The 16792-nt window shown below is 48.5% G+C and overlaps 1 protein-coding gene across 1 annotated transcript in view; it reads left to right on the top strand.

The window, feature by feature from the left end:
• The first annotated feature begins 6068 nt into the window (after positions 1 to 6068).
• Positions 6069 to 16792, top strand: part of LOC119161994 (neprilysin-1) — a 90339-nt gene continuing 79615 nt past the window's right edge. Inside the window, exon 1 of the mRNA XM_075889183.1 lies at positions 6069 to 6277. Coding sequence (XP_075745298.1) covers positions 6264 to 6277 — 14 coding nt within the window. The 5' untranslated portion in view covers positions 6069 to 6263. The remainder of the gene's footprint in view (positions 6278 to 16792) is intronic.

Genomic DNA, 16792 nt, shown 5'->3' with positions numbered 1-16792 from the left:
AAAGAGCTGCATCGCATCCAAAAAATCACACCATATCCACGGAATGACTGATGATAAGTGGAACCAAGCGATGGAGGCATGACTGAAAAGATCTATGTTTTATTTGTCTGCAGTGGGGTCGTGATTTTGGCACGAAATCGGCTATTGCATTCAGACATGCACGTGGTAGTCCAACGGTGAGTACTACTGAAAGTATGAATACATAAGAACGAAGATCTACTCCTTTCTGATGCTTCTTTCTAAGCAATTTTCAAATTACGCTATGATGCATTACTTGGCTTTCGGGTTCCTGCCGTAGCAGTCAGCGTGCCCTGTCAGTAGAGAACTCGCGCAGAACTACGGCCGAGGTAACGACGACGGAGATGTACTATCAGTTAGTCGTTCTTTTCTTCCTCCGGCTTTTGAAGTTGATTCTTAAGAGAGAAAAGAAGAGAAAAGTGAGCCCCGTAACTGTGTGCTTCAGTGAGCGGCACCTCAACAGTACCTCACTAGGGATGGGGTGAGGAGGGATCAAAAGGGTAGGAGTAAAGGTGTAGAAAAGAGGAAGAGACGTGAGGTGGTAAGCCAGAGAGAGCGACAACAAACCGAGGGGATAGGAGAGATAGGAAAGATGGAAACACGGTCACAGGAGTCCGAGCACGGAGCACCACTTGCGAGAGCTCTTGTTGGCGTTAGTAGATGGCGTAGAGTAAGTCCAGTCGGTCATTTTTTTTTCGCATCATCCTACTTTTGCTGAGGCATCTGTGCACTACATGCCTCCACAGATATCGAGTGGGACGCAACTACACGAGCTTTTCTCTTGTCATAGCTCTGTTCCCTCTCAATCTTGACCTTGACAACGACCAGTCAATACCTCTCTCAATGACGGACGCTGCTAGGAGGCTCCGCATGCTTGCTCGCCAACGCTAAGAGAGGCTCTTTGGAATGAGCCTCTCTTTACGCATGCAAGATTACGATCCCTTGATTCAACGTTAAGCATGCAGCTTCCAACAAAAATTCGACGAGGCGACGCTACTGCTCTGTGCAGACTATGGTTGGGAGTCGCGTTTACCCGTGCGTACGCGTTCCGCATAGGTATGGCCGACACCGCCGACTGTGCACACTGCGGAGATGAAGAAACAATTTGACATATCCTGTGTGACTGCCCGAAATACAACCTAGAAAGACAACACCTTTCTAATAAACTAAACAGGTTAGATGACCAGCCACTGTCAGAAGAAAGTATACTGCGCCATCGTCCTGACTCATCGTCAGAGAAGAAAGCCGTGCAAGCGCTACTGGGCTTCTTACGAACTACTGGCCTGTCGGAGCGCCTCTCAGTGGACTGATTTTGTGTGTGCGTGTGTGTCGGTGTTTTTTTTTTCTTATTTATTTTTTAACTCTCCCTTTCTCTTTCAACCCCCTATTCCCCAACTCCAGTGTAGGGTAGCATACCGGATACTAGCATCTGGTTAACCTCCCTGCCTTCCTTTTTTCTCGTTTCTCTTCCTCTCGCTGACCTTGATGATTTCATAAGCCACGTGTTATCGTCGCCGTCATTGTCATGTACAGTTTTCGTGCTAGTGCGAGCAATGATGAGGTAAAACAGGCAACAAAATAGAACCACCTTGCTTTGGACTAATGTTTGCACTGATCTGCGTTGTTCTTAGAGATAAAAAATATATGTCAAAGAGAAAAGGCAGTCAAGTCGAATGATCGTTAATGTCGACGGCAAAGTGAAAGCTCTCCTGTTTTTACGACCGTGATTCGCCGGAGACCGGTCGGGGCGCGGTGCTATCTTGGACGAAGTGGAGAAGAGAGCTTGCGTTATAAGGACTCCGTTCAGAGGGAAACCAGTGTACGTGCAACAGAAAGCACTCACACATTGTTCTCGTGGGATAACTTGAGTGAACATCAAAGGGGTAATAGTGTACGTAGAAGGGACAAAAAATCGCGTGGTTCCTCGCAAGTATTGCACCGGAGAGGACTACAGATCTCGGAGGTATTCTAATACAGAGCAGTAGCGGCTGAATCGAAGAGGGAGGTGGCACGTATGCATGCGCGGATGGACGAACGAACAAACGAACGAACGACTTGTGCACGATATTGCCGCGCTTTTAGTCCACAACGCCGATGTTTATGGAACAATATTGACAAAGCTTGAAATCATCTGACCGAAATTCGTGTAGAATTCGTACGCGTTTGTACGCATAGTTTACTGCAGGAATAGCTTACTGCAATATAGTTTATTTTTAATTGTGATAGCTCACTATAACTTAAAATGTAGCCCATGGCAGCGCGCATCAAAAACAAGCACGAAATTGACGCATACAGAAGGACATCGACACAAGCGCAGAACTTTAAGAAATTACCTCAATAAAACAGTAATATAATGCTGACTTCAGCTTTGAAGCTTGTTACATTATCGGAACTCAGCTCACGCTTTTTTTTCAACGCTGCATAACTTTGTCGCGAGAACGGTGCGCCGACGTGCGGACGTGTTACGCAAGGCGATAATTGTGCTAGATTCGGTTACTCGTGCTCCGAAAGGGAGAGCGCTGAAAGCGCTGGCGGTGTTCCACCGGCCGGGAGGAAATGGAGCGCAATCAGCCGGGCTACTAGCAGCGCACGCGACCAACGAGTCTTCGAGCAGCCCGTTGCTTCAAGCGTCTACAGTCACGCCTATCGAAAATCCGGTGCGATGCGGGACACGGAGCTCCTGACCGCGAATGTGAGCAGCTCTATATCGCGATAGCGTCCAAGAAGGTTTTAAAAAACATTTTCCACGGGAAGCCAGGCGGTGATAGTTTGCCTCGAAAAGGATAAACGAGGGCTCAGCGTTGACAGTGAACATTTCTGTATCGATGTAAACTACGATGCATTGTCGAAGGGAACAATTTCTCTTTTTCATTCCTCATCTTCTTTCCTCTCTCTTCCCTCTAATCTTTGTTTCCTCTGTTTCTTCTCTCCTCCCGATAGAGTGAGCAGGCGTTGTGGCCCTCCAGGTGGCAGTTGCCAGCTTGCTCTCTCCCTCTTTCGTCTGTGTCCTTGTGTATCTGTGTGTGGAAATCAAATAAACAAACAAATAAATAAATAAATAAATAAATCTAGTAATAATACCCGGGGTTTTAAGTCCTTTAACCACGGTATAACACCGAGGGGCGCCGTAGTTGTGCTATTTAAGTGAACACGAAAGAGAGAAATTATTTTTCGCGTGTTAGTAACATACAGTTTTACAATCCCCAATACTTTACTCTTGCCGCGACACGACGCTTTGTAGGCGAGAAAACGGGCGAAAAGAAAATACGAGCGGAGACGCCACCTTGAGATTCCCGCACCAAACACCATGACGTCATCAATTTTGAAAGTCTACTAAGTCTACTAGTTCCTACGTAAGTTTTAATCAATGAAGTTGAAGTACATTGTCATACATGGTTGTTATGAGCCTATCATGCGAAGTTTTTAAAAAAAATAATCGAGCCAATGTCCGTGAAAATACGAAAAGTACCTTTTGAAATGTATGACGTCACGCGTGGAGATCCCAGCGCGAAGTTTAAAAATCAAACTGCAACGTTGATTTCTCTGATAATGATGAACTTACGATACCTAAGGCTATAAAGTGCTCAGAGTGAAGTTTGGAAACCTATGAACCAACTTATCATTTCTTTTTAGTGGCCCTTTAAAGTGTGCTGATATCGCACAGTTACGCGGGTCTCTACCATTTTGCCACCACCGAAATTCGACCACTGCCACCGGCATCGAACCTGCGACCTTCGTGTCAGCAGCCGAGCACCGTAACCACTGATACACCGTGACGGAGGAAACAATTAAGCGTGTACCTTTCGTGTCGCTGGTTCCCTAAGGCTTCACGTGAATGCGGTGACAGCTATACACGTTCATAAGGGAGGTAGTGGCCATAGAGTTCCCTATAAGATTAACTACAAGGGACTCAGAAGCTGCGATCGTTCAGCGACCATGGGAATGAAGGGTAGTAATCGGATTCGCCTAGTCTTCGTACTTGCGGGCGGCGATAATGGCACTTGTGGCTTCGTTTATTGCTGCATTTCGGTTTCGTGTCGAAGGAAAGAACGAACTCTTTTGAACTTCGTGACCCGATTTGAAACGGTAAGCCTATAAGATCACAGTGGCGAAGTGCAACCGCTGAAAATTTGCTGACTTTTGTTTCGTGATAAAACAGCTCCAAGCGCCACGAAAACGTGCGGAGCCAAAAGTATGAAGATTAGACAAATCCATGCACTACCCATTATTTCCATGCTCGTTGAAACACCGTGTGTTGGCAGCTCCGGTATACACTAGCGCTAGAGTTTCCTGTAGTGTATCTTTAGGAAAATCTACGGTAGTGGTCAAGTGCTGCACCAGGGTGGCCAATTCTGGTCTGGTGATGGAGTGTACTACCCGCAGGTGGTCGCCGGTGTAGTCGCACCCCAGACCTCTTCATTCTTTTTTTAAACGATTCCTTCATAACGTGTTTTAAGAAAGTATCCTTTGATTATATACCGTCTGCACTACATTGCCATAATCATTATTTCATCTCCTATTGCGTGCATCATGATTTCCTATTGTTGCTTAAAAAACGCATATTTTGACGAAACTGAATCGGAGCACTTCTGCATCAACTGTCGTATCAACTGAGTAGGTATATATATACCTACTCAAGTGTATTAGTGAGTGCGAGGAAGAATGCTAGTTGACTCAAAAACTATGAACTCGCGATCAAGATGTCAAGCCAGTGGCAGGAAGATTCCGTTGAAAAATTGGCCTGAAGGCACGAAAACAAGGGACATCTCGAGGAGCAAAGTGAAACTAAAGCACCCATTTAACCAACCTAACCCATATCATATGTTTCCTTAAGTTACTGTATACGCTCTACGTGCGTTAACAAAAACGGTAACAAAGTAAAAGATAACTAGACGGTGTATTTGTGAATACTCACCTATATTGTTTATCAAGCACACTGAATGCACGAAGCGGATGAGGAAAGCACGAGATAGGGGTAAGGTTGGTTTGTTGATGTGGACCTCAGATAACTTTTCCTTCTCGAACACACAAATAAGCGAACAAAAAAAGAAGGTCACCTTATTCTTGTCGGTCATATCGTTCGAGCAAGCCGCACCTGACACGGAAAACACGTGCGAACCATTTCGAGAAACATTCAGTATGTCATTGGCAGAGCTGATACACCGGAGGCAGGCTCAACGCAATTACGCAAGCTTGGCACGACACTTATGTAAGGTAGACATAATGTCAATTCGATTTGATTGATTTGTGGGGTTTAACGTCTCAAAACCACCATATGATGTATGAGAGACACTGTAGTGGAGGGCTCCGGAAATTTTGACCACCTGGGGTTGTTTAACGTGCCGTAATGTAAATTCCGCTTGCCTTTCAGTCAGTCATAGAGGCGACCGTTGCAGCGCGCACATTTTTGCAAGTCGACCAGGCATCGCCAACCGCTTTTGAACGTAGCCGCCAAGGTTTCAGATGCAGTTCTGTCCATAGCCCATAGTGAGCCACCGCGCGTATAGCGTCGTCGCTAGGCGAGGTTTACGATGGCGTTCTATTCTCTAAGGGGAGCGGCGCTATCGGATTACGCGGACCGATTTAGCGTCAACGCCGCTGACCGCGAACGTGACACGTCGGTTATCAGATGCGCCCGCTCGGAAGCGGGTGAGGAAGGGGGGGGGGGGGGCACGTGAATGTTGCCCAGGACGGGTGGTCCGCTTACGGTATACCTGCCGTCGTCGCCGGCTCTGCACGATTGCGCCATCGACAAGAGCAGCCGCAGACGGGACGACACGCTTCCGAACGGTCTGAGCTTAGCAGGAATAGAGAGTGAATAGAGGGTGAAGGAGGTAGACGGATTGAAGGTGAGATAGCCCCTCGAAGGGGGAGGGCAACCGCACTTAATCTGGGGAGGGAGTGTTCAGTTTCTCCGACTCTCGACGCGCTTTCGGAAGCGCCGGAAAGCGAAAGTGATGACGATGGAACGGAGGAGGACGAAGTAGACGGGATGGAGAGAGAGAAAGCACGCGCCTTTCTCCAACGCTCTCGGCCGGTCCGCGCGGGCCGTGCGCGACGACGAACGACGTTGTTGCGAGACGGCGTGGTGCGCCTCGGCAGAGAATGCACGGCGGCGGCCGATACCGGATGAGCGTCCGTTCCCTTCCGTCGTCGTCGTAGTTGGCCGCTGACGACGCCGCTGCTCTTGAGCTTCCCCCCGAAAACGCTCTCCGAGGGACGGACGCTGCTGCTACGGGACAGGGATGCATCCCGGAAGGTGGGCTTCTCCCTTTCTCTTTTCCTTCGCGCGCATTTTACGCACGCTGTAATCTTGCCCTTACTTTGCGCTTGTCTGTTGTAAACGTTTTCTTCTGATCCTCGTGCGTGTGTGTGTGTGTGTGTGTGTGTGTGTGTGTGTGTGTGTGTGTGTGTGTGTGTGCGTGCGTGTGTGTGCGCGTGCGTGCGCGTGTGTGCGCGTGTGTGCGCGTGTGTGTGTGCGTGTGTGCGCGTGTGTGCGCGTGTGTGCGCGTGTGTGTGTGCGTGCGTGCGCGTGTGCGTGCGTGCGCGTGTGCGTGCGTGCGTGCGCGTGTGTGTGCGTGCGTGCGCGCGCGTGTGTGTGTGTGTGTGTGTGTGTGTGTGTGTGTGCGTGCGTGCGTGCGTGCGTGTGCAGCACATTCATCATGTCACAAAAAACGGCCCACATCAAGGTCCTCCTTCCTTCACAATGCTTCCGAATCGTTTGGCCCACATCAAGCTCCTCCCTTCACATTGCTTCCGAATCGTTAGTCGAGTATTTGGGAAATGTGATTTGACCGAAATACTGGCGGGGCCGTATAAGTTTCTGTGAAGAAAACACTTCCATCAAGCTCAATGTCGCTATTAAACTCAACTTTATCTCATTTTTTCGCACACTGAATTGATTATATTCATTTCGCGTTATAGAGATTTCTTCATAGTACTATGCTGTCTAAATTACTGATGCCGGAGTAGTTACAAAAAGCTCAACCATTAGTAATTTGGTAATAGTCGGAAACTGAAACGTAGGGATACGTGCATGATAGCGAGTTTACGCGGAAATTGTCGAATTTATGGTAAACAGCGCTAGTTTGGAGCCACGGCAACCTCTGCAGCTGTGATAGAATTATAAGAATTGCCAAAACCACGATATGTTTATGAGGCACGCTGTTGGGGGGGGGGGGGGTTCGGGTTGATTTCGGCCGATCGGGGTTCTTCAACGAGCACATAAAAACCTAAGCACACGAGTGCTTCTTTGTATTACGCCCTCATCTAAACGTAGTCATCGTGACCGGCAATCGAACCCACGCCATCCTGCGTAGCGTTGCGACACCCAGGCTTCTATAAACTCGGGCACATAAGCAAACATTTTTCAATATAATCGAAGCTAAGAAAATGAAAGCATGAGATCATGCACTGAAGTTCTTAGCAGAGTTCTTTTAGTTAGATTGCACGAGAAAGATGGAACGAGTGAGAACATAGAACAAGCGGTGTCGACACGCGATGACATCACGTGCAGGAAAAAAAATAATAAAAATGAAAAGGAAAAGATAAACTCGCGTAAGGCACTCCATCTTTCTGCGAATGTTCACCCTTTCGTCTCAGTAAGGGCAAAAAGTAGCACGAGCACACAAAGAGGCAAGACACACACACAGAATAAAAAAAAAAAACACATCACACTGCATAAACATTGTATGTAACAAGTATAAAGAAAGGCCAACCACATTCTCACATGCGTATTTCTGATTCGGAACACGAATTACCACAAACAAAAGCAAATGCCAAACCTGACCTGAAATTTGCGTCGCGCTTTAACTTTTTCTTGAACGTCACTTTAGCATCGTGGAACTGTAATCATCGTTATACCTTAAGCAAGCAAACACGACTGCTGTCAGCTTTTTCTTATATTTTATCGTTGCGTCACTCATAATCATATAGTGGTTTTGGGACGTTAAACCCCACAAATCAATCAATCAATCATATTTTATCGTTACAGGATATCGTTAAATGTGTATAGGAAACCATAGTCTGAGCAATTTATGTTACGCATACGTGCAGATTCGAACCCATATTGACGAGAAGTGTAGAGTGTTATGTGCGAAATAATCAGGGACAATAGACAATATCAGTCATCATTAATTGCCTTTTGGACATTTACGTTACGATGGTGTTGTCTGCTACGCGTATGTGAGTTTGTTTTTTACATGCGTGTGCTCGTGTAGTTATTTTACAAGCACTACTGTTTGTATGTTTATTTCTCGTGTCGTATGCTCCATTTAATCAAGAGCTAAGGAGTAACCGGTGCCTCATTTGTGATCTAGCATTTCTTTTCACATCATGTGAATAAAAAAAAACAGCTGCCATATTGCAATACACGTTTCTTTCAGAGCGCTAACAGCAGGGTTTGCTGAATTTGGATAACAGTAACACTAAATCTGTTATATACGGGTAACATCTAAAACGAATAAAAAAGCGTTAAACAAAAGGAGCACGAACTGAGGAATGACAGACAACGGCGCTGACCCACAGCAAAAATTTTCTTTTGAAATGAAGCAACCGTTCTGATCCTATATGGGTCAAGCGGATGAGCGGATAACTATAGATTCTCCGTACACACACAAAAAAAAAGCGGATCAGGGGGGGGGGGGGGGATAAAGAGAGAGAAGACATCTCGTGTATGTATAGGTGACGCAGTTCAGAGAAACTTATTTGCACTACGTGTTTACCAGTGACTCTGCAACGTTCTTCGGCAATGCAGAGGTTGAGACATGCCGTGGATATTGCTTGGCCAAACATACGTTCTGCTTGCGCACGGTTCCAAAAAAATACACTTCCTTGCATCAGCGTTATCGGACGCACTGAATGCAATTACAGCCTCACTTTAGTTTTTTTTTATGCTCCGTTCTTGACCTCACTTATGTTGTTTTGTTTTTTTTCAGAATATATAATGACTTTTCTTTTGTATACCTCAACTTAGGTGGTATTCATTCATTCATGATCGGCCGCTAGGGGGCCACGGTGTGCGGACGCGCGTCGCATCGGCTCCGCAGATTTTCTATGGTTTTTCGGCGATTTCTGGTTGTTTGAAGTGCATCGGATTCGTGAAAGTACAGCGAACAGTGAACGTCGAATTTCAGCGGTGAGTGGCTGTTTTTCGGTTTTCTGCAAGCTGAAAACTTCGAGGCAGCGACCGTCGCGCCCGGCCAGACGCACCGCCGCATAGCGGCTTCTGCGTCGTGGTCGCGTCTCAAGCGTCGGCGGATGGACGCTCTTCAGGAAACACCGAGGTCTCCTCAGGAGCAGCCACTGATTCACACAGATGAGGAGTCTGCTACAGAAACCACTCAAATGGACGTTCAGACCTGGTCACCGCAGGGTTCGTCCGAAGAAGTCGACAATGTGTCTGCAGGGGAACGCCACGATGGTGCCGCATGGACGGAGGATGGCTGGCACACGGTTTTGACACGCCGGCAAAAGAAGAACCAGAAGAAAAACCAGAAAAACGCGTCAGAAGCTGTGGAGTGCAACGCCTCGTCAAGCAGCCCACCGAAGCAGGGAAGTCAGGTGAAGCGCCGACGTCGTACGAGAAGTCGCCGTCCGCTCCCGCCCCTGCCAAAGGACGACATAAAGATCATCCTTAGGCCTCACAAAGGCCTCGCCGTAAAAGACATACTCGGCTACGAACTTTCCACCGCTGTAATAGACGCTTGCCACCGACACTTCGACGGTGGTAGCTTCATGCTGCGCGTCCACCCGGGCTCGAATATTATCATCGTATCGACGCCCCACGAGCATGTAGCCAAAGAGCTGCGAGAGATCACGCATCTGAATATCAGGGGACGAGTGCACTCATTCAACTCGTATGTGGCGGATCCTGAGGACGTCCTACGAGGCATAGTCCATGGTATTCCGTCGGGGACTTCTCAAGCAGAACTCATGGCGAATCTCCGTGTGAGAACACAGGGGGTCAAGATTGAGCGGGCACGCATGCTCGGATCTACGAAGACCGCCATCATTACCTTCACGGGCAGCACACTGCCTAGGTGCGTCTATTTCATGGGAGCGGAAGCCATCTGTTATCCCCACAAGCCTACGAGGCAGGCTTGCAAGGTATGCCACTCCACAGGGCATCGAACTGACGTGTGCCCAACGCCCGACGCCAATGTATGCTCCACGTGTGGAACACGTGAACCCGCACAAGGACACGCGTGTACCCCTAAGTGCGTGATATGTGGTGAGGACCATATGACAGGTGACAAAATGTGCAAGAAGAAGCTTAAACACGTTCCGCCTAGGAGGTCCCGAGTGGATCAGCCAAAACGGAGGCACCATCCACGCTGGTTCAGCTCCGAGCGGGACTCGTCAGTGGAATCACGCTCACGTTCAAGATCCAAGTCACGGGCTTCCTCAAAGGGTCGAGCCCAGTCTGCGTCCAGAAAACGACTCAACAAACAGCCGCAGCACCAACAGCAGCAACAGCAGCAGCAACAACAACAGCAGCAGCAGCAGCAACAGCAGCAACAGCAACAGCAACAGCAGCAGCAGCAACAGCAGCAGCATCAGCAGCAGAAGAAGACAGCGCTGGTACAAATCTTGACGCCGCCCAAAGAGGGGACGGAGGCAGCCGCCTGCCAGCCAGCAAACACGGTGAGCTGGGCGAGGATTGTGTCTCCATCTGCTCCCTTAATTGAGAATCCCGAATATCAGAAAATGGTTGCCGAGAATAAGCAGCTTGCTTTAGAAAACGAGAAACTTCGATGCCAGATTAAGGAGGAACGCCGGGAGTTCCACAAAATCATATCATCTTTAGAAACCAAACTTGAAGCCAGGCTTAACGCCTTAGAGGCGAACAACAACGCCACTCATGCTATCTCCAGGGCAACCGTAGCCCACTCTTTGGAGGGAGGAACGGCGAAAGTAGACATACCTCAGAGGTTTAGCGAGGAGGCCCACGTTAGCCAGTTACAGATGGGGGAACAGTTGCAGAGCTTGCGGAACTTAATGCGAGAACTCCAATCACAACAGCAACGAGCAGCGTCTGAACTCCGAGAGCAGATGATGCAGCAAATGCATCAAATGTTTTCGGAGTACAGGAAAGAGTTTGCAGCAGAAACGGAACAACAAAGACGATACGTTAATGACTCAGTTGTAGGCATTCAGCGTGCCATCAACAAGCGGGTCAGTGTTACCTCCGCGAGCAGTCCACTACCGAAGGACCGTCGAATCACGGAGAAAGCAGACACCCCCCAATAAAGGCAGTAGTCACCATGGCGCGAACTAATTCCACGCAAAACTCCGACCACCTAGAAATCTGGCAGTGGAATTGTCGCACGTTCCACAAACGAGCGGCGGCATTGCAGAATTACATCCATTCGGCACTAATCCCACCTGATGTAATATGCCTGCAAGAAGTTGGGAACCGTCCCGTCAAATTGCAGGGATATTACACACTATACGATCCAAAATACCCCCGCGTTGCAGCGCTGGTGAGTAACTTCATGACAGTCGCGCTAGACCATTACGATCAGACTGACATTAATCACCAAATTATCGATGTCTTCCCACAAAAACGAGGAAAAGTACGAACGAAAATTTTAAACATATACAGTCCTCCCAAAAACCGGAAAGACGACTTCGGCCCACTCCTAAACGAGGCAGTTCGAGCCGTTGGCACCAGAGATCAATTAGTGGTGGTGGGCGACTTTAATGCTCCGAGCACCGCTTGGGGCTACGTCCGGGATTCACCCAAGGGAGTGTTATTAGAGAACACCACGTCTAAATTAGGTTTTACCCTTATCACTCTGCCAACAGCACCCACCAGGCTTGGTAATAGCATTAGCAGGGACACGTACCCTGATTTGACCTTCACCTTCAACATTAAAAATGCCACGTGGTCAAACCTCGATGAAAACCTTGGTAGTGACCATTATATTCTTAGCACCTCTATAGCATCACCAAAAGTTCGTCGTGTCGCTGGTGACGTTGTGATGACAGACTGGGTGACCTTTCGAAAGCGCCCTCTGCCGGAGCAAACGCCCTGTGATGTCAGTGGGTGGGTTGCTTTCATTCGAGAAACGCATGATGCCACCTCTAAGAAAATAGCGCGCACAGTTGAGGCGCCTGCGATAGACCGGCACCTATTGCACATGTGGGATAGTAGGCGACGCCTGATCAAGAGATGGAAAAAACAACGCCTCAACCGCTGCCTCTACAGGCGAATCGCTGCTCTGTCGGAGGAAGCGAATGAATACGCAACGAAACTTGCCACCGATGGTTGGGTGCAGTTTTGCGGTTCTCTCCGCGGTACACTAGGGACTAGCCAGACGTGGGCGATACTGAGGTCCATGCTGGAGCCGGACAAATCTAAGTCCTCCATGAACCGCATTCTTCAAAGAATAGTACACAGCTACCCCGGCACCGACGGAGAGTTGATCCAGGCGCTTAAAGACCGTTATATCGGTACTGATGTGGTTCCGCCATGTACATTAGAGTACATCGGCAGCGAGAATGCCACATTAGACGCCGCAATCACGAAAGAAGAGGTTTTCGCGGCAGCCCAGGCAGCCAATCGGAACTCTGCGCCGGGGTCGGATGGTATAACAAACGCTATGATAAGAAACCTCAGCACTGAGGTTCTTGAGCAGATAACGCAATTTCTTAACGACCACTGCTGGTCCCAAGGTCACGTTCCTCCGGAGTGGAAGGAAGCCAAAGTAATAACTATACCAAAGCCCGGTAAAGCACCATCGCTCGGAGCCCTGCGGCCCATTTCGCTTACTTCGTGCATGGGCAAGCTCTACGAGCGAGTAGTACAGACACGGCTTCAAAATTACATTGAAAAAGAAAATCTGTTTCCCGCTACCATGATTGGTTTTCGCTCCGGACTCTCAACCCAGGATGCCTTCCTCCTTTTAAAAGAAGAGGTCATGAGTTGCGTACCCAGGGGAGGCGAACATTTGGTCTTGGCCCTCGACCTCAAAGGGGCCTTTGATAATGTTTCGCACGAGGCCATTCTCTCTGAACTCAACACAATCGGCTGCGGAAAGCGTACATTTAACTACATTAAATCCTTCCTCTCTGGGCGGACGGCAACTATTGGGATAGGCGACACGAGGTCGGTGCCGTTCTCGATGCCAAATAAAGGCACACCGCAAGGGGCAGTCATCTCCCCCTTGCTCTTTAACATAGCTATGCGCAGACTTGCTCACGAGCTCGAAGCAATCCCGCACCTTGGATATACATTGTATGCGGACGACATCACACTCTGGGCTACGAAGGGTTCACTGGCGCTGAAAGAGCAGACCCTCCAGGCTGCTGCGACAGCTGTGGCAGAGTTCGCAAGAAAAAGTGGGCTGAGCTGTGCGCCTGAAAAATCTGAACTCATAAGAATACACAGTAAGTATTACAAAAGTAACGGTGACATAAACTTACAGGTAGACGGCCATGCCATAGCCGAGGTTACTCAGGCCCGTATACTTGGCTTCTGGGTCCAAAGCAATGGCAAAGCCAGTCACACGATAACCACCTTAAAGACTACGGTTAAACAGATAGCTAGAATGATCCGTCGCATCACTTATCATAAAAAAGGCATGAAAGAAAAGGATACTCTCCGGCTTGTCCAGGCCTTAGTTTTGAGCAGAGTGACGTATGGCCTACCGTACCACTCACTCGACAGAAGTGAGGAGAGCCAGGTGGATGTGCTCATTAGAAGCGCTTTTAAGGCAGCACTTGGTCTACCCACCAGCACACCGACCGAGCGGCTCCTAGCTCTCGGTATACATAACACTTATGCTGAGCTCAGTGCCGCAGTCCTCATGTCTCAGAGGAATCGTCTAAGTGAAACTTCAGCAGGCAGGGCGATACTCACTAGAATAGGAATTTCGCCCCACCCACAGCACATTGATGAGGAGCTGGTCGACGTAGCCCAAGAGGTCCGCAGGCGAATCTCAATCGCACCGGTGCCCAAAAATATGCATCACGACTTTCACGCTGAGCGACGTACTGCGAGGGTAAACTGGCTTCGAAAGCAATTCGGCTCAGCTTCAAATGTCGCGTACGTCGATGCGGCCAGTTTCGATTGGCAGAGACACATAATTACTGTTGTCGACAACAACATGACGCTGCTAACGAGTGCCTCCGTACGCACGACCTCGGCTACAAAGGCGGAGACGATGGCCATAGCCTTAGCCTTAAGGTTTCAGGAGCGTAGAGGGGAGCCATCAGTTATTTTATCCGACTCCCAGGAAGCCTGCCGGCTCTTTTTAAGGGGCCGCCTTCCAGCAATGGGGCTGAGGCTGCTAGGATCCAAACTCACTCACCACCATCGCTTGATCTGGTGCCCGGGACACGCAGGTCTCGAAGGCAATGAAAGGGCGGACGCTCTAGCTCGTGCGTTTTGTAACCGAGCGGAGAATCCATCTCTTTCATTGACCATGCCAATTTTACCTAGGGAGATTCTAGCTCACCAGCGCTTCACGCGTCAAAAATGTGGAACACCTCACAGATCCCTTAATGGGGAAGAGGCCACTGACCTTAGAAAAATTCAAACGGATGTATTTCCGCACCTACTGAAGTTACACGCGATACATCCAACTCTTTACCCGGCTGTATGTCCGTGGTGCGGCGGAAGACCGACTCTCTACCACATATCGTGGGGGTGCGATCGTAAACCAAGCGACATAACCAATTTTCTCGGCGAACCTTTAACACCTAGTATGGAGCAGTGGGAGGCACACCTCGCTAGCTCGGACCCAGGAGTGCAGCTCGCACTACTGGATCAAGTCCGGCGGGCGGCTAAGGCCAGTGGAGCCCTGGACGTAGGGCCCCAACCATAAAGGCTCTAAAACGCCCCTCTCCCTTTCCCCTTCAATAAAGTTTTACTCTCTCATTCATTCATTCTATTTTATTTAGCAGACAACAGTGGATGGCTGTCCTGGCTAAATACAAAATGCACCCACTTTTGTGTAAGCGACGGATTTTGTGGCGTGCCGACAAAATGATATTTTCTCAGAAGTTATGCCGTATTGGCCTAGTAATGTGTTCGGCCTGCTGCTGAATCGAGTCGATTAATTCGTAACAAGCACGACGTATTGCCCCACTTTTGCCGTAAACGGAGACAGTAATAGGCGTATATTCTATATCACGTAAAATTTTAGCGATAAAGATGCCGTCAACGTTTAAATATTATGTGTCTGCTTCGAACAGATCATCGGTGACGTTATAACTTCTGCTATGTCATGGCGTATCTGCGTCGCACGGTCAGCTGAAGTCAGGGTCACGATTTCGATGACGGCAGTGAAGACAACACTTGGTTGGAAGCGAAATGCGCAAAGTTCGTGTACTTAAATTGAGATGCACTGCAAAGGAGCTCCAAGTTGTCATATCATTCTGGAGTACGCCGCTACGGCGTGATTCAGTACCAAATCGCTATGATGGCCTCTAACACCACACAAAATAGTTTTATGACAATGTATCACTAGCCGAAACCAAAATTCCGTCGTCCTATGTAGGCAAAAGAGTGGCTACTTAGGCTGGTTGGTATTGCATTTTTGGAAGAAATATACTTCTTTAGTGCGCAGGGAACGTTTTCAGAAGGAAGAAAGAGCAGAGAGATAAGATAGAGCGCACACTTACAACCAATTTCATTCATCATGTGGTCGATACTACATCGGTCAGACGGGGCCGGGCGCTGTCTGAACGATCGCCTTAAGGAGCACGATGCGAGGATCAGTGGGCAGCCACTTGGCAAGTCACTTAGTGAATTGTGGGTGCACCCCGAAATTCGATGAATTCCGAATAAATGGCAAGATATATAAGTACAAGAGGGCGTGTGAGAAAGAGAGAGAGAGAACAAAAGATGAAAGGCAGGGAGGTTAACCAGGGCTGAGCCTCGGTAGGCTACCCCGCACTGGGGAAGGGGGGAGGAAAAAGGAAAGTTACAGAGGAGGAAAGAAAAGGTCACTGACTAGGCCGACGCGTAACCGTTTCGCCATCACAAACGATGAAACAGGCGGGTGTCTTTGAGAAAATGCAACAGTGCTTTCGTTGCCTTTCGGAAATTGGATGGGCAGTGCCATGGTCCCAATACTATCTTGGCAGTGAAATCACCTCTGTCCAGTTGATTTGAAACACTGCGCAGGTGAAGCCTCTCATTTGCGTATGCCGGGCAGTAACATAGGATGTGTTCGATAGTCTCATCGACTGCGCAGTCATTGCACTCCGCGCTGTCGACCATCCCTATATTAAATATAGGCATTGGTGAAGGCTACGCCCAGACGCAGACGGCACAACACTGTACCTTCCTCCGTAGAAAGACCAGAGGGTAGCCGCAGTCATAGAGATGGGTCGAGAGAATATAGTCAATAATGTGTGAACTGTGATGACTGTCACTTCTGGATGTGAAATATATGAAGCTTTTTTTTATCCGCAAAGCAGGAGCTGAGTGTATAAATTCACCATTCATCAATATGTCGGATAATGAATACAAATATCTTTTCAGTTAAGTTGTCAATTCAAGATTGCGTATGCGCCATTATTTGTCATTTCTTCTGTGCATGATTTCCTCACCCTCTTGACTGTATATATATTCCCGCCATCTGCACAATAAAATTGGTTGTAATTGTGCACTCTATCCTATCCCTCTGCTCTTTCTTCCTTCCGAAAACGTTGCCTGCGCACTAAGGAAGTATATTTCTTTTAAAAAAGTCCTATAAAGGCAACTCCTTGTATATCATGTACGGACCACAGAAATCGGGCAGGACCCACTACGCTAAAGATG

Source organism: Rhipicephalus microplus, chromosome 3 (assembly GCF_043290135.1).
Source record: "Rhipicephalus microplus isolate Deutch F79 chromosome 3, USDA_Rmic, whole genome shotgun sequence".
In the NCBI taxonomy this organism is placed as follows: Eukaryota; Metazoa; Arthropoda; class Arachnida; order Ixodida; family Ixodidae; genus Rhipicephalus; species Rhipicephalus microplus.
Note: the sequence above shows the minus strand (reverse complement) of the source record. Positions and strands in the feature narration are given on the sequence as shown.